Source organism: Oncorhynchus masou, chromosome 19 (assembly GCF_036934945.1).
Source record: "Oncorhynchus masou masou isolate Uvic2021 chromosome 19, UVic_Omas_1.1, whole genome shotgun sequence".
Classification (NCBI taxonomy): domain Eukaryota; kingdom Metazoa; phylum Chordata; class Actinopteri; order Salmoniformes; family Salmonidae; genus Oncorhynchus; species Oncorhynchus masou.
Window position 1 is genome coordinate 30,586,014 of NC_088230.1, and position 25,869 is coordinate 30,611,882.

Below are 25,869 nucleotides of genomic sequence, written 5' to 3' on the forward strand. Positions count from 1 at the left end.
TAACATGAGATCTGACAGCGAACCCCCTGCAGTACATCCGGGGATCCCTGAGAACCCCTGTATTTAGAGCGTTTAAAAAAATATTCAGCTCACATTGTTTTTGAATGGCTGGCCATCCAACAATCCACCATCACGGTTGGAAATAGATAGTGTGGTCATGTGGTGCATTGGTTCCCGAACTGGGGAAATTGGCTTTCTCATGAGGGCGTTGCAATTCTTCAGCACACAAAAACGAGTATTAAAAAAAATGCATTCTACAAGTTTGGGGAACCAAACATCCTGTTAAAAGCACCTCAGAATGACTGCTAAACCCCCAGGGTCATGTTCAGTAGGACACACGGTTTAAAACGGAAAAAGAAACCAATCGTTTATTTTTGGACAACTCCAGGCACAACCACCACCTTACACTCAATTCCAACCCGTGTTCTCCAGTATCGTACCTACTGAACACGGCCCTGTTAGTCCGCGCTCCTTTGTTAGCCTGACATCCAAACTGAATTCGCTACGTTTCACCATCGCTTCGCTTTACAACAACAGTGAAGTGTAGCTTAATCCATTTGGGTGCCAACCAGTCTGCTTCTATGTAGCCCTGGGGCTGTTGCGAGTGTCTCTTTCCCTGATCCCATCCCAGGCCCTGGGGAAGTATCGTTATGTGGAACAGGAGGAGCAGGATGTGCTGCTCTCTGCCCTGTCAGCCCTGCAGGACAAGGCTCAGCACCTGGAGTACAACCTGAGCGCCGAGACACGTATCAAACTGGACCTGTTCTCAGCCCTGGGAGACACCCGCAGGCAGCTGGAGATAACACAAGGTCCCCCTCCCCATTTATGTTAAAGCGCTATATAATCATTTTATAGCTTTATAGAATTATGTTATACCTCTAGAATTATGTTATAGCTCTATATAATTATGTCATAGCTTTATAGAATTATGTCATAGCTTTATAGAATTATTTTATAGCTCTATAGAATTACAGTACCGTCAAAAGTTTGGATATACCTACTCTTTCCAGGTTCTTTATTTTTACTATTTTCTACATTGTGGAATAATAGTGAAGACATCAAAACGATGAAAGAACACATATGGAATCATGTAGTAACCAAAAAAAGTGTTAAACAAATCTAAATATATTTTATGTTTGAGATTCTTCAAAGTAGCCACCCTTTGCCTTGATGACAGCTTTGCACATTCTTGGCATCCGCTCAACCAGCTTCATGAATGCATTTAAATTAACAGGTGTGCCTTGTTAAAAATGTATTTATGGAATTTCATTCCTTCTTAATGCGTTTGAGACAATCAGTTGTGTTGTGACAAGTTAGTGGTGGTATACAGAAGATAGACCTATTTGGTAACAGACCAAGTCCATATTATGGCAAGAACAGCTCAAAGAAAAAGAAAGAGAAATGACAGTCCATCATTACTTTAAGACATGAAGGTTAGTCAATACGCAACATTTCAAGAACTTTCAAAGTTTCTTAAAGTGTTGTTGGCAAAAACCATCAAGTTTTGTGATGAAACAGGCTTTCATTATGACAGCCACATGAAAGAAATACCCAGAGTTACCTCTGCTGCAGAGGATAAGTTCATTAGAATGACCAGCCTCGGAAATTGCAGCCCAAATAAATGCAGTATAGAGTTCAAGTAACAGACACATCTCAACATCAACTGTTCAGAGGAGACTGTGTGAATCAGGCCTTCATGGTCGAATTGCTGCAAAAAAAACACTACTAAAGCACACCAATAATAAGAAAAGACTTTATTGGGCCAAGAAACAGGAGCAATGGACGTTAGACCAGTGGAACTCTGTCCTTTGATCTGATGAGTCCAAATGTGAGATTTCTGGTTCCAACCTCTGTGTCTTTGTGTGACACATAGTAGGTGAACGGATGATCTCCGCATGTGTGGTTCTCACCGTGAAGCATGGAGGAGGAGATGTGATGGTGTTTTGCTCGTGACACTGTCAGTGATTTATTTATAATTCAAGGCACACTTAACCAGCATGGCTACCACAGCATTCTGCAGCAATACACCATCACATCTTGTTTGCGCTGAGTGGGACTATAATTTGTTTTTCAACAGGACAATGACCCAACACACCTCCAGGCTGTGTAAGGGCTATTTGACCAAGAAGGAGAGTGATGGAGTGCTGCATCAGACGACCTGGCCTCCACAATCACACGACCTCAACCCAATTGAGATGGTTTGGGATATGTTGGACCGCAGAGTGAAGGGAAAGCAGCCAACAAGTGCTCAGCATATGTGGGAACTCCTTCAAGACTGTTGGAAAATAATTCCAGGTGAAGCTGGTAGAGAGAATGCCAAGAGTGTGCAAAGCTGTCATCAAGGCAAAGGATGGCTACTTTGAAGAATCTCAAATATTAAATATAATTTGATTTGTTTAACACTTTTGGTTACTACATGATTACATATGTGTTATTTCATAGGCTTGATGTCCTTCACTATTATACTACAATGTAGAAAATAGGAGAAATAAAGAAAAACCCTTGAATGAGTTGGTGGGTCCAAACTTTTGACTGGTCTGAAGCCAAACTGCATGGAGTGTAATGTGAAGGGGCTGTTGTTGAGGTGGGCAATCAGTTGTTCTGCTACACACTTTTCAACAACCTTTGACACCACAGGTAGTATACTAATGGGCCTGTAGTTACTCACGTCGACAGGGTCACCCGATTTAAAGATGGCCGTTATTATGACCGACTTACATACACTTGGAAACATCCCGAGACCAATAGATGTGTTGGTGACCTTAGTAATGGGGCCAATGAGTGACTCTTTGTAGTTTTTAAGAAAGGTAGAGTCCAGCCCAAACACATCTTTGGCTTTAGAGTTCTTTAGTGAGCTAATCACCTTGTTCACCTTTGACTCAGAAACCTCCCTTATGATGAAGACAGGTTGAGCGTCATTCACTAGCACTGAGCCCAAGAAACCAGTGGAGGGGTTCTGTGTCAGTGCACTGAGCGAGTCAATAAAGTAGGAATGGAAGACTATTGCTATTTCGACTGCATCCTGTGTTAGATTGTTATTCACCATGATTTCTAGTCTTTTTGCAGTGTTACTATGGTCTTTCCCTGTTAACTTTTTTAGATTCTCCCAAATCAGTTTAGCATTTCCCTTTGCTTCACCAATTATGTTAATAAAAATGTTTGCCTTGGCCTGTCTGATTTTTCATCACCTTATTTCTCAACATGGTAAACCTACGTCTGTCATGCTCTAATTTGGATCTTATGACTATTTTTAGAGCATCATCTCGTTCTTTCATCAATTTCCAGAATTCTCCATTTAGCCAAGGAAGAGCGCTCTTTTGGACAGGTTTGGATTTGATTTTCTTTAGGAAACCATTTATTGTAGTCTGGATTGTGGATAGAAAAACTTGACTATCAGCTTCCACATCTGTATAGGACAAGAGATCATTCCAGTTAATTCCCTTAATTGCGTTTTCAAAATAGCTTAATTCACTCTTCGGTATTCTTAGTTGATCCGGCTTTCTAACAGTGTAGAGGTTAAACCTCTGAGACAGCTTTCTGGCTATAAGTGTCAGATTATGATCAGATAGCCCAGTAACCATATTGAATGATTTAATCACTCTCTCTGGTTTATTACTGAACACCAAATCAATCTGTGTTTTAGAGCAACAAGTCACCCTGGTTGGGACTTTAACTAGCTGTGTAAGGTCAAAGGTATTAGTGATCCGTCTGAGGGTTTTCCGACAAAACGTGTCTTCATAATTAATGTTAAAATCTCCCATTAAGTTTACCTCTTTCCCAAAGTCACATTCCCTAAGCATGTTATTAAACCGATCAAAAAACACACTTTTGGTGGAAGGTGGCCTATACATTCCAATAAGGGTAAAAGACATTTGGGGAGACAGTGTAACGTTCAGGTCAATGCATTCTAGTTCATTATCACATGACCACTCAATTTGTTTACATCGGATATGTTCTTTAACGTAAATCATCAGACCCCCTCCTCTTCCTTCAGTCCTGTCTCTCCTGAAGACATTGTAGCCAATCACAATCAAAGCAGCAGATGGAGAGGTTTTATGGAGCCATGTCTCTGAGAGGCAGAGGAAGTCAAGGTTGGAGTCTGTGAGTAGAGTTGGATTTGATCACTTTTTGGAATGACACTACGAATGTTCAAGTGCCCCCCTAGTAGTCCCTTGGGCTTAGCTCGTGGGTCCCAGATGACTCGAGAGTGATTGACACATTGAAAAAAGTAACATTTTCTGTGTTTTCTGACAGCTGGGTTTAGGCCGTTTTGTTTTGTTAGCATTGTCATAGCTTCATAGAATTATGTCATAGCTTTGTAGAATTATGTCATAGCTTTATAGAATTATGTTATAGGTCTATAGAATTATGTTATAGGTCTATAGAATTATGTTATAGCTTTGTAGAATTATGTTATAGGTCTATAGAATTATGTCATAGCTTTATAGAATTATGTTGTGGGTCTATAGAATTGTTGAAGGTTTATTGAATGATGTTATAGGTCTACAGAATTATGTCATAGCTTTATAGAATTATGTTATAGCTTTGTAGAATTATGTTATAGGTCTATATAATTGTTAAAGGTTTATAGAATTATGTTATAGCTTCATTAAATTATGTTATAGCTGTAGAATTATGTTGTAGGTCTATAGAATTGTTAAAGGTTTATAGAATTATGTCATAGCTTTATAGAATTGTGTTATTGCTCAATTTGGTGTACCTCACCAAATTCCTCAACTCAGAGCGCTATGTGCTCAATCCCCGGGCGCTGATGTACCAGTGTCTTAAGAAATAAGAATCCACCACGACCTGTTGAAAACATGCGGTAGACCATCTTAAGCCTTCTCTTGAGCAGGGATCCGCCTGTGCAATCACTTGTAACATGTCTATCTCCTAGAAACGGGAGAGCACCCAAGAGACTTCCTGGTTGTGGCGATGATGTCACAGTGCTCAACAACATTCTCAGTCACAAGGACTTGCATACGGTAGTTCTCACCAAACATAAACTGTCTGAGATGATTACCTTCTCAGTAACCCTCCATAAATCATTGGCGAGGTGGGAAACAAAAAGCCTTTGGCTGCTTCACAGGTGCTTAATTCACAAAGCATATATCCCTCAATCTTTACTTTGAAGAAGTATTTGAGTTTAGAGGACTTGTGAGATTACTGACGCCTACGGCGATGTGTTAATGTAGCATTGAGCTCCCTTGGCTACAGTAAATATTACATTTTATAGATGCTCGTCCGTTAGGACACTGTTGGCTTTTCAATTCAGAATCCTGACACAATGTAATGTGATTTGGGTTGAGCAAGATTAGGTTGGAAGAGAATTGGGCTGTCTGAGCAACTCTGTCCTTATGTCGTTGTTTTCGGTTTCTCTCATTCATTTGCCGTATATTGATGGGCAACGTTTATTCAATGCATGTATTGTCAGTGGACAAACCCCTGGCCTTGATTATCAACCGTTTGGGTCCTTTGGACAGTGTCACTTCAAGTTAAAGGATGATCAGGTCGTACCAGACCTGGGTTCAAATACTATTTGAAATCAATACTTCCTTGAGCTTGTCTGGAACAATGGAACCAATAGCTTAGTTGCAAGAGTTCAAACCCAGACCATCTGGGTTTGAACTCTTCAAGAGACTAAAGCAAACACTACAGTATTTCAAAGATTTCAAATAGTATTTGAACCCAGATGTGGTTGACACCACTGTATCATTTACCAGTCATGTTAAGTAATCTGAAAATTGATATTGTCTATAAAAGTTGGGCAGCGTTGTGAATAACATGGATATAACATGGAATTTTGTGGACCAAAAATTGTGTAGCGATGTGCAAAATTACCCGTAAATTGAAAGTTCACACATTACTTTCAAAATAGGAGGTAAAACACTATTTAATGTGAGACAGTAATGTGTTTGAGTTGAAGTGATATGTAATGTTTTTGTAGTCTTTTTTACACACACACACACACAAAATGTAAAGAATTTGAAAACACACCCGGAAATGTTTTTCAAATTGATGAATACTAATGAAATTGATCTTACCATTTTTTGGTCTCTTTTTGTTAGAATTCATGTTTCCAGTTTTCTATTGAAACAATACTTTTTAGGCTTGATGTACTTTGCACATGAAAGTTTGCTGCTTTAATTTAGTAAATCAATGTTTCTGTCAGCGTGACACTGGTGTGTGTAATACAGTACTAGTTGTTTGGGCACAATGTCATTGGTGACTAAAGATTGTGCAGTACATACATATTATACTTCAAGGGCTCCAACTATTCTTACTATTCTGATGAAACAGTTGATAATAAAAATGTACACATTAACCAGTTACCACAGAACCTGATTTTTCATAAGTTTGAAATGAGCTTTGCAGAAAAAAAACCTTCATTCAGGTTATTGAGACCAAAACGTTGGTGATAAGATCAATTCCATCTGTGGCGCATCACCATTTACCTGGAGTTATCTAATTTGAGCATACCGTTTTTCTGCATGCACCTGGTAATATGATAGGTATGCAAGCAGGGCTGCGGTCAATTACATTCCCGAAGTAAACAAATTACAATACCAAATTCTATGAAAAAATGTGAAATTTGAATTCCAGTTTACTGACTGAACTGACCCTAACCCTGTGCAGGACATCAGTTCATCTATTCTTTAGCAGACAAACATTCAAAAGGAAAACACTATTACATAAAATACAAAACAGACAAACAACAGAAACCAGAAGGGAGTCAAACAAGTCATTGAAGTGCTATGTCTCGTGTTTATTTCAGGAAGTGAAATTTAAAAAAGGAGAAAGGTGTTGCAGAGCCAGATACAGCAGAGGCATCCCTGTTCCTGGAGTGCATTGACATTTTGTTCCAACTCGGCACACCTGACCAACGGAGCTAATTGATCAGTTCAGTGATTGCAAATATTCAACACACCTGACCCTCTAGGACCAGGGTTGCCTACCCGAGACAGCATTATGTCCAGCATGACATACACTATAGAAGAAAAATACCAACCCATGTATCCCACTTACCAAACCCACACCCCTCCCTCCCCTAACACATGCAAATCGTTACGTTGCTGGTTAAAACCATACCTAAGCAGTAGTAGTTATTGTATTTGAAAAGACGAGTTAAAACAACCAAAACAGTACATTAGTGCAAACTAGCAGCAAGTGGACTCGACAGATACTAGGAAAGTGGGTGTTTGTGACTTCTTAGTATATTTCTGTGCTGCATCTGATTTCAAGCAGAACGTGGGATCACGTCAGAGGATCAGCGATACAGTCCTGTAACTCCCACACTGATACTGTCTGTTATGACAATACGTTATTCTCAGTTTAACATACAGGCCTTCGCCCACACCACATTCCTCGCTTTAGTTTCTGTAAAGAAAAAAGATCTTCCCTTCACAATGGTTGATTGAATAGGAATGTAGTGTTAATTAGGGAGTGATAATTGTTAACTTGCAGCCAGTTTAGTTTAAGGTATAAAGAGTGCATGCATGTATTCACTACACGTTATGAGTCAATTTATTTGTTAAGGAATGTGACTATTGAGGTAAACCAATAGTCTTAAAGTGTAAACCAGAGGTCCTTACGTGAATACTGTTTCACTGTGTCTGAGAAATGGCACCAAAACAAACATTGAAAAAAACGCATGACCACTTTAACATTTGTAAAATAAAACTTTAAAGAGTAAGAAACAGTCGAGTGACAAAGTTCCTTCTCATAGAATAATTCAAATTGAAACGTTTGTATGTGGACCCCAGGAAGAGTAGCTGCTGCATGGGCAACAACTACTGGGGATCCTAATGAACTAAACATTCACGAAAAGAACCAACCGGCTCCGTGCTGAAAGTTCATGATAGACCATATTGATAACTTATTAATAATCCCAACATTTGGACTGCAATCAGCTCTCCCACTCCCCACCTGAGCTCATGTAAAGGTGTCGTCATAACTACAGCTACATCTCATTCTGATAATACAAAAGGAAGTTGGGGGGGCGCATCACACTCACATCAAAGGAAGATGCCTCGTTTACTGGGAGAAAGTAGAGAAGAGGACCAATCACAACCACACTCCGCCCACACACAGCACCATGCATAAGTACATTGGAATGCGATACCGAAGATATTTTCGCTCACCGACCAAAAATTCTGATAGTTGTGTGTAAAAACTCATTAAAAATGTTCAAAATATAGCTCATAATACTGACTAAAGTGACAATGAGTCGTTTTTTCTTTTAAAACAGAAGCAAATGGCTAAACAAAATATACTAGAAGCATAATTACAAAAAAATACTAAAACACCTAGTGAGGGGTGGGACAGGGACAGGCCAAGACCTTCCCCTGTGTCCCTGCAAAGCTTTCCCACATTTTTTTTGTGAGCGACAGCAAAGTCCTGTGTGAGAGGATGAGGACAGGGGGGGGGGGGGGTTGAGGACAGAGGGGTTGAGGCTCCTCTGCTATGAGGAGACGGTGACCGGATTCAAAAATCCGTTCCGGCTGTAGAACTTAGAGAAGGCCTCTTCCAGAACCGAAGCGAGCCGTGGCTGGTCACCCTGGACGAGAGAAAAGATATTTCAGGACCCCATTTGAAAGGCAAAGTGTCAGAATGCCTCATCCTCAGCCCTCCGTCTCCTGCTGGAGTGTTTTGAGCCTGGGGCTGCAGGCATGCTGTGGGGTCACAGGGATTGTGACCCCTTGTCTTACCTCGCTGATGAATCCCAGCTGAACGAGCTCCACAGCCAGCTCCTGCACATTCTCATCTGTACACAAAACACACAGGTCAAAAACCATGTGACCTGGCTGGTCTAGTGATAATGTTACACCCTCCGGCACACATATCTACAGTGTCGGTAAAGGTTTGAATCTGGCCTTCTGCCCTCAAACAAAATCCATCTCTCATCACAGTCACTCTTTCTGTTCAATAAAAATCTGAAAATACATTTAAAAGGTAAAGTACAACACTCTTGATGTGTCCATTTTTGTATTTAACCTTTATTTTGACAGGGAAGACAGAGACCTAGGTCTCTTTTCATAATGCACCCTGTATAATAAATTACACATAATCATGGTATGCACAAATATAACATCACAAATCACCCTGAAAAACAGTTATATTTATCCACAAATAAATCCCCAATCAATACTTTAAATTGCCCAGACAGCCCGATGAACTCTATTTCAAATTTTGTTCCAGCAATAAGGTGCATTAAAACTAAAAGCAGATATACAGTGGGGAGAACAAGTATTTGATACACAGCCGATTTTGCAGGTTTCCCTACTTACAAAGCATGTAGAGGTCTGTCATATTTATCATAGGTACACTTCAACTGTGAGAGACGGAATCTAAAACAAAAATCCAGAAAATCACATTGTATGATTTTTAAATAATTAATTAGCATTTTATTGCATGACATAAGTATTTGATCACCTACCAACCAGTAAGAATTCTGGCTCTCACAGTCCTGTTAGTTTTTCTTTAAGAAGCCCTCCTGTTCTTCATTCATTACCTGTATTAACTGCACCTGTTTGAATTCGTTACCTGTATAAAAGACACCTGTCCACACACTCAATCAAATAGACTCCAACCTTTGTTGGATGTGATTTTCTGGATTTTTGTTTTAGATTGTGTCTCTCACAGTTGAAGTGTACCTATGATAAAATTACAGACCTCTACATGCTTTGTAAGTAGGAAAACCTGCAAAATCGGCAGTGTATCAAATACTTGTTCTCCCCACTGTACCTAGTTTGGTGGAGACCCTAGGAACCTCAAGAGTTTACCAACCCTGTGGACGTGTTAGGCAACTCAGATGTCTATACTTTAGCAGCAAAGTTAGATAAGACAAGTTTCTGAAGTACGGCCTTGTAAACAAAAAGGGAGTAATATAGAGATCTACATGTCTTTAGTGAAGTCCAGCCAACCTTTTGATACAGGATACAGTGATGGGTATCAAAACTGTCGTCTAACAAAAGGAAGGGCACTATGATACATGGCATCGAAAGGTTTAAGAGTAGTAGCAGCTGCACTTTGATAAATAATATCACCATAATCAACAACAGACAAAAAGGTTGATTGAATAATCTGCTTCCTACTGCTTAGAGAAATACACGATTTGTTTTGGATAAGGCAACTTTAAATCTCAGCTTCTTAAGCAGCTCATGTATATGTTTGTTTTTTAAATCCCTGTCAATCCAAATGTCTAAGTATTTATAAATACAGCATGCTCTGTACACCCCCAAATCAACCCGAAAGACGTGTGGATACTTACTTGGTAACAAATCACAACTTAAGTGCCTGTTCAACTTGTCCTCAAGTTTCAGCAACAGCGTAAGCTGGAAAAGGAAGTAAGATAGAGATGTGTGTATGTAGATTATCTATTTTTTTTAAAGGTTTGAAATCTGAACAGGACAGGTTTTCCCCCGGGCTGTATTCACAAAGCGTCCCAGAGTTGGAGGGCTTTTAAATCATAATGAATAAGATTACATGGACAGATGGGACCTGATCCTAGATCAGCAGTGATGAATAGTCATGAGAAACTTACGTGATGTTTGGCGCCCTCATCAACAGGCTCGATGTTGCACTGCATCTGTAGGACCTGGGCAGAAAGATTTTTGTAGTCCAAAGCCAATTCAAACCAGTAGATAACACATATTTGGACAAAAATATCCCTCTCCCTCTCTCCCTTTTAAAAAACACACACTGATCTATTTCATTTATATGTACTACATTTTGTCTCTTGTATCTACTACCTACACTTGTTGATTTTCTATATTATGCCTATGGAGTTCAGCCTGTATTGACGGCAATGTGGGTCTCAACAATACTTGAACTACTCAATTCCCTAATCAATCCCCTTTTCCTTGTCCAGTGTGCCTTTCAATCCAGCTCTGTACTTCCCCCTCCTACTTTTGGACTTACCTTCCTGATCTCCAGCTCTGTACTTCCCCCTCCTCCTTTAGGACTTACCTTCCTGGTCTCCAGCTCTGTACTTCCCCCTCCTCCTTTAGGACTTACCTTCCTGGTCTCCAGCTCTGTACTTCCACCTCCTCCTATAGGACTTACCTCCTTATCTCCAGCTCTGTACTTCCCCCTCCTCCTTTAGGACTTACCTTCCTGGTCTCCAGCTCTGTACTTCCCCCTCCTCCTTTAGGACTTACCTTCCTGGTCTCCAGCTCTGTACTTCCCCCTCCTCCTTTAGGACTTACCTTCCTGGTCTCCAGCTCTGTACTTCCCCCTCCTCCTTTAGGACTTACCTTCCTGGTCTCCATCTCTGCAGGCTCAGGGGTTGGGCTTTTGACTGATGGGGGCACGATGGGGGACTTCACTGCTTCCTGCTCGGGCTGCTTGGGGCCGGGTACCCCAAAAGCTGTCAGCGGGTAGATCCCATTCCTGATACACCAGAGAGAGAGAGGGAGGGGAGGGAGGTGAGTTAGACGCCTCACTCACACACACACACCTCTACAAAAACACACACACATTCCCCTACCTCACATCTTCCAGGAACTTGTCCAGCTCAAGAGCAGGGAACTGGGAAAGCCTGTGGACATCAACAGATTGTGAACAGCGGACTAACCAGGAACACACTGTCCAAGGCACAACAACATCAAGCGTGTGTCAATAGGAGACTAAACAGCAGTTGAGGACCATAAGTTCCTTCTCTTCTCAGTTATGTGCTAGTGGAGATGGCTAAAAATCTGAAATTAATTTAAGATTTTAACAGAGTCATTTCAATCCTTTTGGGATTCCAAGAGATAGTTGGATCTAAGACTCACTTCATCTGAACTCCGTCCTTGACCTCCACGATCACCAGGTTGAGGTCCATGTTCTTCGTCATGTCCTCAAGAGCATTTTCTGGAATCATGTCTACATGACAAGATAGTTTGTGTGTGTCAATTTGTGTGTGTCGCAGTGTGTTTCAGTATCTGTGTGCGTGTGTCTTGTTACTCACGCTGGTGGCTGACGATGCAGTGCGCTGCCAGCAGCTTCAGTAAGGGCACCTCGAACAGGGCCTGGTGGAACAGCAGCTCTTTGGCCGTGGGCCGCTTGCTGGGGTCCTGTTCCAGACACTTCTGGATGAACTCCTACCACAAGAAAACACCGGTACTAAGAAGACGAGGTTCAGTCCTGGACAACACCGGCACTAACAAGACAAGGTTCAGTCCTGGACAACACCGGCACAAACAAGACAAGGTTCAGTCCTGGACAACACCGGCACTAACAAGACAAGGTTCAGTCCTGGACAACACCGGCACAAACAAGACAAGGTTCAGTCCTGGACAACACCTGCACTAACAAGACAAGGTTCAGTCCTGGACAACACCGGCACTAACAAGACAAGGTTCAGTCCTGGACAACACCTGCACAAACAAGACAAGGTTCAGTCCTGGACAACACCGGCACGAACAAGACAAGGTTCAGTCCTGGACAACACCGGCATTAACAAGACAAGGTTCAGTCCTGGACAACACCGGCACTAACAAGACAAGGTTCAGTCCTGGACAACACCGGCACTAACAAGACAAGGTTCAGTCCTGGACAACACCGGTACTAACAAGACGAGGTTCAGTCCTGGACAACACCGGTACTAACAAGACGAGGTTCAGTCCTGGACAACACCGGCATTAAAGAGAAATGACATGTCTGGATGAACTCCTGCCACAGGTAAACACACACATACAGTCAATAAAGAGAAATGTAAATAATAAAATCAAAGTCTCTCAAATGTTTTCAGAGCTCAAAAATGGTCTGGTGCCATGTTGATTTTGGAGTGAACTATCCCTTTAAGAACACTATGGGCTATAGTGGGTTGTTTAGCAACAAAACCAATGCATGCGCAACTTTGGGGAAAAACAGACGGGATGGCTTAAATTTTAAAGATTACAGACAACAAGTCAACTCTATTTAGTCTCCAAATGTTTATTGAAAAAAATACTGTCGCACAATAAGCACTTGTCTCTCAAATACCTTGTTGGTTAGCTAGTGAATGTTTGCCATATAAGCATAGAGTCAAAACACTTCAAAAGCAAGACATGGTGTAAAGAACAAGATACGAGCTGGAATGAGCAACCTACGATTCCCTACATGGATGCTACTTGTCATTGTTGCTAGCCATCTGTCCGTTCAGAATCATAACACAGCCTTTTACCCCTGCGATGCGAGCGCATCATTTTCGTGACGTTGTCAGGCAACCTGTCTATGCAGACTATAGTTATGTTATGGCTGAACTGGGTAACACCCTTCAGGACAAACCCATTCTGTATTTCAATGCAACACATCCGTTGGTTGCAGTCATTCATTCATATATATATATATATTCATATATAAATTATATATATATATATATTATATTATATATATATATATAATATATATATATATATATATATAAATATATATAATATATAATATATATATAATATATATAAATAATGTAGTGTCTCTTAAGGAATCAGCAACAAGCAGCGGGTGTTAGCTGCTAGGCCAGGGTCGACGACTCACCCTCTGCAGTGGATCCTCCAGGAACTGAATGGCACTGTTGATGGCTTCTTGGGACACATACGACGACTCGCCGTTGCTCTGGATCTCCAGTACAGCCATCTGAAGAGACGAGGAGGTGTGGGGAATAGAAGATTTGAAACAGGACAAGAAGTACCTGACAAGACTGTTGGACTACAAAACTTCCAGTTTCCATGGAGCAAGGCTAGTCATCGACTTCATGATTAAGTTGATTTGCATTTCATTTCTTTCAGTCGTCCGTCATACGAGTGTGAGAATAACAAAACCACTCTTCACTCACCTCTAAGGCACACATTCCAAAAGAATAAATGTCCACTGCAGTAGTGACGTCTGCAACAGCTAGAAAAAGACGTCAAACAATGTCAGTAGAAAAACAGCTCCACTACATGGTTTCTCAAAAGGGACCATTTGTCTAAGGTTAAAGGTTATCTACCTCCATACTCAGGAGCAAAGAAATGCAGGCTCTTCTGCTCCTCCCGACAGGTCTTGACGTGGTTGTTGATGGTGTCTGGGGCCACTAACAGACGAGTCACAAATTAGTCCGAAGAGAATGGGGAACGTTAGGTTGCAAGGCACACCTGGGGTATGTTCAGTAGGGCGCACCGTAGCAAAACATTTCTGCAATGGATAATGAAATCTGTGTTCAGCTACTCCATTTCAAAATGTTTCCTCCCTACTGAACAAGGCCCCGATTTTAAAGAGAGACTAAAAATACTCTTCAGACCAACACCTCTGAAAAGACCCACCTGAGCCAATCTTAATGAGACCATTATGCTGGATGAAGATGGTGTCACAGGTCAGGTTGCCGTGGATGATGGGAGGGTCACAGGAATGCAGGTAGCTGGGGAGAGGAGAGAAAGGTTACAGGAAGCTTCAAGAGAAGTGTGAAATGTGTAGAATTTAGAGTTTTGAAAAAACAGAACTGGCTCTGTCCAATATGAATATATGTAATGCTGTGTGTGTGAGAGAGACTGACCTGAGAGCAGACAGTATCTGTGTACACCAGCGCTTCCAGGCCTGATAGACAGCACAGAGAAGACATTCAAACCTAATTGAAATGGGATTACCATGTGGTTCTTGAAGTGTTACTTCTGTCAAATGACCAGAATAGGCTGCAATTAATTGCAAAAAAATGTATAAATTGCAACAGCGGGAAAGTTCTGCATTAACAGTGGGCTTTGTAGGTTCGGTTAGAAATAGCGCTGTCACAAGATGAAATAAAATGGGACACTGCCCCACCTGCAGCCAAGAGGGGATTTTTACTGAGCTACTGGGAAACCAGGAAGAGCATACAGGTGACATACATTCTGCATACAGCTTTTTCTGTGTCAGTCTTGTTTCCTGGTTTCATTTTTGTTTGTTCATTTCAATTTAAAACCAGTTCTTTAAAAGGGCACGGCTCAAACAATAGCAAAGCGGCCACCCAGCCACTTCTTCAGTAAACAGTTGAGGGAAAAATCTGTGTACGCGACCAAAACAACTTTGATTTGGGTGGAGCTGGAGAAATGGACCCACTCAGTCATATACAAAGCTATGGATGCAAGGACTGCCCATCCATGACATCAACATTTTACACCATGTCTAGAGGCTATACAGTGTTTACAATTACATTTCTTACAAACAATATTGTAATGACAAATAAAATGTTATTTGTCACATACACATGGTTAGCAGATGTTAATGGTCACATACACATGGTTAGCAGATGTTAATGGTCACATACACATGGTTAGCAGATGTTAATGGTCACATACACATGGTTAGCAGATGTTAATGGTCACATACACATGGTTAGCAGATGTTAATGCGAGTGTAGCGAAATGCTTGTGCTTCTAGTTCGGACCATGCAGTAATATCTAACAATTTCACAACAACTACCTTATACACACACAAGTGTAAAGGAATGAATAAGAATATGCACATAAAAATATATGGATGAGTGATGGCCGAACGGCATAGGCAAGATGCAGTAGATGGTATAGAGTACAGTATATACAGTGGGGCAAAAAAGTATTTAGTCAGCCACCAATTGTGCAAGTTCTCCCACTTAAAAATATGAGAGAGGCCTGTAATTTTCATCATAGGTACACTTCAACTATGACAGACAAAATGAGAAGAAAAAAAAAATCCAGAAAATCACATTGTATGATTTTTTATGAATTTATTTGCAAATCATGCTGTTGGGAAGTTTTTCAGCAGCAGGGACTTAAACCCGATCGAACATCACTGGCGAGACCAGAAAATAGCTGTGCAGGAACGCTCCCCATCCAACCTGACAGAGCTTGAGAGGATCTGCAGCGAGGAATGGGAGAAACTCCCCAAATACAGGTGTGCCAAGCTTGTAGCTTTATACCCAAGAAGACTTGAGGCTAATCACTGGCAAAAGTGATTCAACAATGTACTGAGTAAAGAGTCTGAATACTTAGGAGTACCAGTCAATTTAATCATAGAGCTTGATGGTTTTTGCGACTACACTTAAAGATGCTTTCAAAGTTCTTAAAACGTTCCGGACTGACCTTCATGTCTTAAAGTAATGGACTGTCATGTCTTCACTTGTTTGAGCTGTTCTTGCCATAATATGGACTTGGTATTTTACCAAATAGGGCTAGCTTCTGTATACCACCTCTACCTTGTCACAACACAACTGATTGGCTCAAATGCATTAAGGAAAGACATTCCACAAATTCACTTTTAACAAGCCACACCTGCTTATTGAAATGCATTCCAGGTGACTACCTCATGTAGCTGGTTGAGAGAATTTCAAGAGTGTGCAAAGCTGGCTACTTTGAAGAATCAAAAATATTTTGATTTGTTTAACACTTTTGGTTACTACATGATTCCATATGTGTACATAGTTTGTCTTCACTATTATTCTACAATGTAGAAAATAGTAAAAATAAAGAGAAACCATGGAATGAGTAGGTGTCCAAACCTTTGACTTTTACTGTATGTAAATGTTTTAGATTTTTTTCAAATAAATATTAGCAGAAATTTCTAAACCTGTTTTTGCTTTGTCATTATGGGGTATTGTGTGTAGATGAGGGTTAAAAACAATCCATTTTGGAATAAGGCTGTCACGTGATGAAATGTGGAAAGAGTGAAAGGGTCTGAATACTTCCCGAATGCACTGTATCATTCATTTAAGTTGTTTTTTTTTATGATGTAGCAATAACAGCCCTTTTAAGATCCAAACAGACTAATAATCCACTCCATACCTTCTCATTCATTGTCTTGTGGTTTTTCTTGGTCTTTTTCAGAAACTGCTTCAGGCTTCCTGAAGACATGTATTCTGTGATGAAAATGACCTGCAAGTGGAAAAAAGTTGTTCATTTCCTGTGTAATACATTCCATTTATATTTCCTACTATTAAAAAAGGTAGTTATTTTACTGCATTTGAAATCTCTTACCCTGGCCCTATTTTCCTTCACATCAGCCCAGTATTTGTGAAACTTGACAATGTTCAGATGCTCCAACTGGATCAAGTTGTCAAACACCGCTTTGACTTTCTCCTGGACAGTGATAAAAAGGAGAAGGGAAAATAAACATATTTGCAATCAAACATACCTCAATCTTCAACTAATAAACATGATTGATGTCAATGAGCTCAACCGTTCAGTCCAAATTTACATTTTCTCATCATCCACTAATTTAAGGCCAATTAAGACAAAGTCAATATAACAAACAAAACCCCTTAACCTGGGTTAATTAATGTCTGTTCCTGCTTTTTTTCCTCCATGGGGATGTCATTTTTATTTAAAAATGGTCTAACCCGGTCTACATTTGTTTGATTGTGGGTGATGTGGCCACAGGATATTTTTAATAACTAGGGCTTATATGTCTGATAACAATCCTGACTTGTAAGAAATGCCAAGAATGTTCTTGCACATATTACATTGGAGGGTATTGCAACTCAGAATATGATCTGGTCTTGCTCTTGCCAAGCAAGAGGTAAAGCAAAGGTTAGTTCAGGATCTCTGCAAGTCATACTTTCCCCACAGAGTCAAACAAAGATATTTCTTAAGTTGTCACATACACCGGATAGGTGTTGTAGTACATAGTATGTACTACGGAGCAAATTAGGGTTAAGTGCCTTGCTCAAGGGCACAGACAGATTTAGCTTGTCGGCTCGGGTATTCGACCACTGCGCTAATCACTAGGCTACCTGCCACCTAAACTCAGAAACGCAATATCGGGAGAATTCTGGGAACTATTAAAAATGATCAACAAAAACTAATCAAACTAAAGGGAGCTCATTCTACTCAATGCTCAGCCTGTATTCAACACACACCAACACAGCATGTTGACATGCTGAACAGAAGGCAGACTACACTGCCTGAGAGCACACTGACAAGATCCAAACAGACTGCACAGTGTCTAGACAGTCAGAGAGGAACACAGCCAAGGACAGGGTCTTGTTTATTCATCACCAAACAGAAGACAAACCACCATCTGGACTTGTCTAATAAGAAATGCTCATTTTTGTTTTGCGTTCAAAATATTTTTAAACGTTATGCACCCTTATGAACATGACCCAGCCCATTGACAAAGGTTTAAAAACAATGTGAGAGAGGATTGTGCCTGAGGATTATGCAACAACCTCTGTGAACGGTTTTCATAACACTTTGTAAAGAGTACTTTGCTATATGTTTGGCAGCAACAGGTTGGAACACTTTGCCTAAGGCTCGCTCATGTCGCACCAAATGTGGATCTTTAGCAACCATATGCTGTTGAAATCTGACTGCAGACATTTTCACGTGAATCTACATGCAAAAATAAGTGCTCCGTCGGTTCACAAATTACAGCCCGCACTCTGTTCAGGAGGTGCTAAGTACTCTGGGCCAGCAAACGCCATTGGTGTGTCTGAGCACTAAGGAGCTTAGGCAAATCTTACCATAACTCTATCCTCCTGATTCCGGCTTACAAGCAAAAACTCTAGCAGGAAAAGCAGTGACACGCTCAACACCAATGATTACAGGCAACATCCACACTGCGCTAAAGGCTAGAGCTGCCACTTTCAAGGAGCGGGACACTAATCCAGACGCTTAGAAGAAATCCCGCTACACACTGACGAACCATCAAAAAGGCAAGACATCAATACAGGGCCCCGCATGGGTGCATGCTTAGTCCCCTCCTGTACTCCCTGCTCACCCATTACTACATGGCTCACGACTCCAACATTAAGTTTGCCAACGACACAATGGTGGTAGGCCTGATCACATACAACGAGACAGCCTACATAACCAGGACAACAAGCTCTCCCTCAACGCCAGCAAGACAAAGGAGCTGATCGTAAATTACGGGAAATGGAGGGCCGAGCACACCCCCTTTCACATCGACAGGGCTGTAATGGAGCGGGTCGAGAGCTTCAAGTTCCTCTGTGTCAACTTCACTTAGGACCTATTATGGTCCAAACACACCAACACAGTCATGAAGAGGGCATGACAATGCCTCATCCCCCCTCAGGAGGCTGACAAGATTTAGCATGGGTCCTCAAATCCTCAAAGTTCTACAGTTGCACCATTGAGAGCATCTTGAATGGTTGCATGTCCGCCTATTATGGCAACTGATTGGCATCCAACCATAAGGCATTAGAGAGGGTAGTGCCAACTGTCCAGTGCATCACTGGGGGCGAGCTCTCTGCTATCCAGGACCTTTACCAGGCAGTGTCAGAGGAAGGCCCTAAAAATAGTCTAAGACTCCAGCCACGCAAGTAAAAGCCTGTTCTTTCTGCTACCGCACAACAAGCGGTACCAAAGCGCCAAGCCTGGGTCCAAAAGGCTCCTGAACAGCTTCAACCCCTAAGCCATAAGAATGCTGAACAGTTCATCACAAATCTGAAGGGGGGCACTGACTCTATACATATGCTCACAACACACACCAGCCAGCTGCTGCTGTTTTATCATCTATCCTGATTGCCTTGCCACTTTTACCCCTACCTGCATGAACATATTACCTGAATTATCTCTTACCCCTGCACATTTCGGTACTGGTACTCCTTGTATATAACATCGTTATTTTGTGTTACTATTCTTTTTTTTCTTTTCTTTTTTTACAAATTGTTCTTACTTTTTAACTCTGTCTATAATGAACAATGCAATCTCAAAGTGTATGTTAAATAAACATCAGGTAATTTAAAAATAAATAAATGCTACAACAGTAGCTTGATAAAGTCTGTTTGAGTGCTTTTTGAAGCAGATGGGCAGCCGCAGTCATGAGAAGATCTGGAAGCTCATAGCTAGATGGTCAGCGGAGGTGGTGATGAATGGGTGATAACTGATCATAGAGCATGGTTCTGTTGCAGCTGAGCCCTGGTTGAGAACCCAACCCACCTCCTGCAGTTTGAAGTTCTTCCGCTCTGAGAACATGACCTCATTCCACACCACCTCCACACCCTCCTCTGTGTCCATGGCCAGGTAGGCATTGTCAATCCCAGGGACATTGCGCTGGTTCACCTAAAATGAGGAACAGTGTTGGATTACATTAATAATTCTCCATCTGATTCAAAGTAGTTGTGTAAAAAAAACAAGTTCAAAATTTGTGGGGCCAAAAGTCTAACTACACAAAGAGTAACTCTTTTCCTTTCTCCAGCACATGCTCATTGAATACCTCCTCTCTGCGTTTCTGCCAGCGTCCACACGGGCTCTCCTCCAGAATCTCTGACTCGTCCTCGCTCTCCTCTTCCTCGTCCTCTGTCGCCGCTGTTGCAGGGGGCTGTGTCACAGTGGACACTGGGGGGGACGCGGATGACACACTCTGACCGGTGGGGGAAGCAACCATAGACTCTGGTTTCCCCTCCTGGACAGAGTCCAACACCTGCTTCCCTTCTCCCTCTGACATCTTGTCAAGCTTGGACACCTACTGCAAAACCCGACAAATTGTAGACACAAAGGCTTCATGCATCATTGCCAGAAGAGTAAATGTATTGTGTGTACACACACACACACACACACACACACACACACACACACACACACACACACACACACTATTGCCACCCCGGATATTACATTTATGTCAAAGGCTGAGGCACTCTTAAATTCAGTTGAATTTAGATGCGTTGCTTCGACAGGGCTGAACCTGATATTGTCCACGCACCTGATACGACGTGCTTGACTATCTGACAGCTTATTTCAGACGTTGATTCAGTCAGAATAAACTAGTTAGGTAACGTTAGTTCTCCTCTCCAGCGTAACATGAAAAAGGGCCCCTCTAAAAATGGCTAACATGAAGTTAGCATAGTTACCTACCTTGTAAATTTGAATGATGTTGTCAGCTCCGTATCAGTCGACTCCAACTACAAACTTCTTTCAAATCCTTGTGGAAATACGATTTGCTAACAAGCTACTGTAGCTAGTTATATGCGCTAGTCAGCTAGCTATGTAGCCACCACAGGTTACCGTAACTATGTCGTGATTTGCCGCCTTGAGGATATTAGCTAACCAAAAGGCAAGATGACAGTTAGTTAACTAACCTCACCAACTACTTAACACGCCGAATTGCTGTTTAAAACAAAAATGACAGATTATGCTAGATTTCTGCTAATCTTGTCCCTAGCTGGATAGCCAGTCAGTCAGCCAAACTAGCGAAAAACAGTTAGCTAGCTAGATACTATAGTACTGCGGTTGTTGCAAAAACATCAAAGTCCTATGTTGGAGAAAAAAAACCAATCGAAATGAAATCATTTTTTTAATATCACAATTATAAAGCAATAGGTTTCTATGAACAGAGGTCTACACGGTTGATAAAATAATGGCGACATACACACACCGGCTCAAATCACTACAAAAGTAATCAAAACGGAGACGGCAGTGGGCGTGGATTTGCCTTCCACGTTGGTTTATTACTCGATGATAGTCTCGATTGCCATTTCATAGACCGAATCATAGTACCAATAAGTAAAATATGCTTTTTGATTGGTCAGAGTTACTGTTGTCGTTCTAATAGGCCACTCCCACAGTAGGGGAGAAAACCAATTATTCGGCCAGACATGCATTCCGTTTTCATCGCCACTAGAGGTCAGTATAGTGCTCACTGTGGGTTAGGCCCATAGGGCCCAAGATACATCTATGGTGAGGCCAAGCTACCTTTTCACAGAGGTATTACGTTTTTTGTAGGTCCCAAAGGGAAAACACGCGGTGTAACTACTTCCTTACACAACAAGATATCAGCTATCAAGTGTGTCTCAAACCGAGATTGCGATATACAACACACTGTCCTGCAACTCTCTGCTATGAACTGACAGGTTGCAACCAGGGTATATGAGTCAGGACTTCTGAAAACATAAAGATCAGCTGCTTGAAGTGGAATTAGTAAGCCAGTAGAGGACACTCATGGCCTTTAGCATGCCCCATGCAGAAACATTCTTATTCCGCAGAATCAAATTAAGATTCTAGCAATTAATCCTTCAAATAAGTCATTCTGAGAGCCTGAAGAGAGAGAGAGAGAGAGAGAGAGAGAGAGAGAGAGAGAGAGAGAGAGAGAGAGAGAGAGAGGGAGGGAGAGAGAGAGAGAGAGAGAGAGAGAGAGCAGGAGTTGGCCCTATCATAGTGTGTATTCTGAAAGTATTCAGACCCCTTGACTTTTTCCACATTTTGTTATGTTACAGCCTTATTCTAAAATTGATTACATTGTTTCGTTTTCCCCTCATCAATCTACACACAACACCCCATAATGACAAAGCAAAAACACGTTTTTATACATGTTTGACCATTTTTTAAATAAAAAACACTGGAAATATAACATTTACATAAGTATTCATACTCAATACTTTCTTGAAGCAACTTTGGCAGTGATTGCAGCCTTACAGTCTTCCTGGGTATGACGCTACAAGCTTGGCACAGCTGTATTTGGGGAGTTTCTCCCATTCCCTCTGCAGATCCTCTCAAGCTCTGTCAGGTTGGATGGGGAGCATCACTGCACAGCAATTGCCAGGTGTCTCCAGTGATATTCGATCAGGTTCAAGTCTGGGCTTTGGCTGGAACACTCAGAGACTTGTCCCGAAGCCACTCTCGTGCTGTCTTGGCTGTGTGCTTAGGGTCGTTGTCCTGTTGGAAGGTAAACCTTCAACCCAGTCTCTGGAGCAGGTTTTCATCAAGGATCTCTCTGTACTTTGCTCTGTTCATTTTTCCCTCGATTCTGACTCGTCTCCCAGTCCCTGCTGCTGAAAACATCCCCACAGCATGATGCTGCCACCACCATGCGTCACCGTAGGGGTGGTGCCAGGTTTCCTCCAGATGTGACACTTGGCATTCAGGCAAAAGAGTTCATTATTGGTTTCATCAGACCAGAGAATCTTGTTCTCATGGTCCGAGAGTCCTTTAGGTGCCTTATGGCAAACTCCAAGCGGGCTGTCATGTGCCTTGTACTGAGGAGTGTCTTCTGTCTAGCCACTACCATAAAGGCCTTATTGATGGAGTGCTGCAGAGATGGTTGTCCTTCTGGAAGGTTCTCCCATCTCCACAGAGGAACTCTGGAGCGCTGTCAGAGAGACCATCGGGTTCTTGGTCACCTCCCTGATCGAGGCCCTTCTCCCCCGATTGCTCAGTTTGGCCCAGGCAGCCAGCTCTAGGAAGACTCTGGCTGCCCGGTTCCAAACTTCTTCCATTTAAGAACGATGGAGGCAACTGTGTTCTTGGGGACCTTCAATGCTGCAGACATTGTTTTGGTACCCTTCCCCAGATCTGTGCCTCGACACAATCCTGTCTTGGAGCTCTATGGACAATTCCCTCGACCTCATGGCTTGGTTTTTGCTTTGACATGCACTGTCAACTGATGGACCTTATATAGACAGGTGTGTGCCTTTCCAAATGATGAGGAAAATGTTTTATTTAATCCATTTTAGAATAAGGCTGTAATGTAACAATGTGGAAAAAGGGAAGGGGTCTGAATACTTTCTGAATGCACTGTATTATCCTATGGCTATTGTTTCCCTCAGATCAACATGGTTCATGTTTATCAATGCTCTGCCTGGTGCATACTGGTAAAGGCTACAGTGCACACCACCCAGATGGACAGACTAAACATTGGACACAGAGAACGACAGAGAGTCATGTAAAATGCTTTTGCAATCCACAGGTTCAATTCATCATCCTCATCAGCTACACTACAGGCCCACCACAAATCCATTTCACAACACAACAACTCAAATTCAATCAGCAAAATTGTTCTTGACTGTGGCTGATATCAGGGAGAGACATGGTAAAGTTAGTGTAGGTATCATTACATGGTATGTATAATATTGGTATGTGGGGCCTGCTTTCCCACGCCCAAGCTTGCTTTCCCAATCTGCCATCTCCCACCTAGTGAATTGTAGACCTACACTGTAGACTTAGAAATGTTCGGAGCGGTAGTCCTTTTCAGAGCGGCCTCCTCCCCACTTTTCAAGGGGCCTATTTATAGACCTGCAAAGGCAAAAGTGTCAGTGTGTGTTTATGAGTGTGGGTTGGAGGGTGTGTTTGGTATTGTGAGTGCCCCCAGCATATAAAGGAACTGAGAGTGAGAGGAAAGCACAAGGAAGGACGAAGGGAAGTTTATCAGGGATGTTTTGCAAGTTCATGCTCTTGCATTGAAATCTGAAAAGAATCCTCACTTTCATTCATTTGGACTGACTAACGTACATAATAAAGGGGGCAGCTCACTCTGATAGGGGGAACAAGGACACGCATAAGGGGAAAAACAAAGCCAAGATGGCCCTTGTTGAGGAAACTTCAGTGAAGGTGGCGTTGGAAACTGAAGCATCACCTGATGTACCTGAGGGTAAGACTGACTACCCCTTCACGGCCAGCAACAGTATCTACACTGCCATTTTGAGCAGAAATGAGGCCGTCAAAGATGCCAAGCGCCTGAAGAACTTCTTGGAGTTGCGAGACAAATACGTACACAAGAAAGTCCTGTTTGAAGACCCTCTGTTCCCACCCAATGATTCCTCTCTTTGGTACAGCAGCAAATTTCCCATTGAATTTGAGTGGAAGCGCCCAACGGTGAGTGCCATCTGTTTTCCCACTAGCAGGGGCGAAGTACACCTTGCCTCAAGGTTGGAACTGTACCTGTATGTTGGGGTAGGATATGTTTAAATTTACATAGTCAATTGAAGGTGCTATCAGAACATATCTATCAGGGCTAGATAAACATATACAAATTGTAAAGCTATTAAGATGGAACTTATGTTGCAATAAAGACTGCACCACTGTATCACAAAAGGAAAATAAATAGATAGTTAGGTTCTACTAGAGAACATCTCTGTCCTTTTTGAGTAAGAAATGCTTTTGGTCAATGTGTCCCTGGTTTGAGCCCAAGTCTGGCCAGGGATGGGATCTACTCTGTTACACCTACCACCCCAGCTCTTGATGAAGTGTGTCAAAGTTTTTTTTAAACATATTGAGGGCTGAAGGCTGCAGACAAGTAGATTAACAAAAACAGCAACCCACTTGTGGTAAGATATTATCACTCAGCCTAAGATCAAATCTCTCTTCATTAGCTGCAAAAACATTGTTATGACATCACTTCTGGTAAATAACCTGGGGGAAAGCGAGAGCAATTCTGCTGAATATTTGTAGGCTCATAGCTGCGGATCATCAGGTTCTAGAATCACAGACAGCTGAGACTCTGCAACAGGCAGGCCTCACTACAGTACCGCCAGTCACGCCACGAGGCTTACAGCGAGAGAGCAGAGGGAGATTTGGGATATTATAGTCAACCAATAATCAGTCTTGTTAGGCAGTGTGCTGTTACAAGACTCTCTGACTGGCAAAACCAGTGTATTTTTGACTTTGCAGTCTTTGGTATTCATGTAATTCAACAGTATGTGAATCTTATGTTGTAGTTGTTGGTGGATTCTCATTCCAAGATGAAAATAATGATAGGGTAACACGTTACCTCAAAGCCTGCAAGTGTAATGCAGTAACAATGCATCATAATGCTGTTATATTGCGTAACACTTGTCGTAAGCATGCATGATCCCTTACAATGTCTTATTATCATCTCTTGATGATCCTGACTAAATACAATAACAGCCATTTTGAGTCAGTTGAACATTTTACTTGAAAGAGAGATAACATATTATAAACCTCACAAGAATCCTTGTAATAAGACATTGTGAAGGCTCATACATGGGTGTGTTTGCATTTCTATGGAACATTTTAGTCATTTAGCAAAAGCTCTAATCTGGAGTGACTCATGTAAGTGCATAAAATTGCTTAAGCCCACAGTTGATGTTACTCAGATGTTTTCCAGTCATGGAATGTCACAGGACTAATGGTGTCTTACTGACTTGCAGTCATGATAGCTTGACCTCGATGTGACCAAGTTTAACTTAAAGCCAAAGGGTCAACATTATCCAAGGTCTAAATCAGG

General features: G+C 41.7%; 2 protein-coding genes across 3 annotated transcripts in view; one reads left to right on the forward strand and one right to left on the reverse strand.

The window, feature by feature from the left end:
* Positions 1-6,745: 6,745 nt before the first annotated feature.
* Positions 6,746-21,300, reverse strand: nrbp1 (nuclear receptor binding protein 1). 2 transcript variants are annotated; one of them, XM_064925616.1, is made up of 18 exons: positions 20,766-21,300; positions 20,125-20,373; positions 19,848-19,970; positions 16,926-17,027; positions 16,734-16,823; positions 14,495-14,535; positions 14,265-14,359; positions 13,952-14,035; positions 13,799-13,857; positions 13,501-13,599; positions 11,951-12,083; positions 11,775-11,865; positions 11,489-11,539; positions 11,256-11,391; positions 10,544-10,597; positions 10,271-10,334; positions 8,709-8,764; positions 6,746-8,557 (listed from the first exon to the last, which is right to left on the reverse strand). In XM_064925616.1, exons 2-18 carry the CDS (start codon positions 20,353-20,355, stop codon positions 8,462-8,464), a joined length of 1,605 nt encoding a protein of 534 aa, XP_064781688.1. In that variant the 5' UTR covers positions 20,356-20,373; positions 20,766-21,300; the 3' UTR covers positions 6,746-8,461. The 2 variants fall into 2 exon arrangements, with proteins under 2 accessions (XP_064781688.1, XP_064781687.1); XM_064925615.1 differs by having other exon boundaries at positions 20,125-20,376.
* A 2,654-nt stretch (positions 21,301-23,954) lies between these two features.
* capn3b (calpain 3b) overlaps positions 23,955-25,869 on the forward strand; it is a 34,954-nt gene continuing 33,039 nt past the window's right edge. Inside the window, exon 1 of the mRNA XM_064925617.1 lies at positions 23,955-24,497. Coding sequence (XP_064781689.1) covers positions 24,204-24,497 — 294 coding nt within the window. The 5' untranslated portion in view covers positions 23,955-24,203. The remainder of the gene's footprint in view (positions 24,498-25,869) is intronic.

What these genes read in the sequence shown, in the direction of transcription:
- nrbp1 (XM_064925616.1), bottom strand. Translation starts at nt 20,355, where the DNA reads ATGTCAGAGGGAGAAGGGAAGCAGGTGTTGGACTCTGTCCAGGAGGGG. An exon ending in GGCAGAAACGCAGAGAGGAG is followed by an intron (nt 19,971 to 20,124) that starts GTATTCAATGAG and finishes TCCTCATTTTAG; the next exon opens with GTGAACCAGCGCAATGTCCC. An exon ending in AAGTTCCTGGAAGATGTGAG is followed by an intron (nt 11,392 to 11,488) that starts GTAGGGGAATGT and finishes CTGGTGTATCAG; the next exon opens with GAATGGGATCTACCCGCTGA.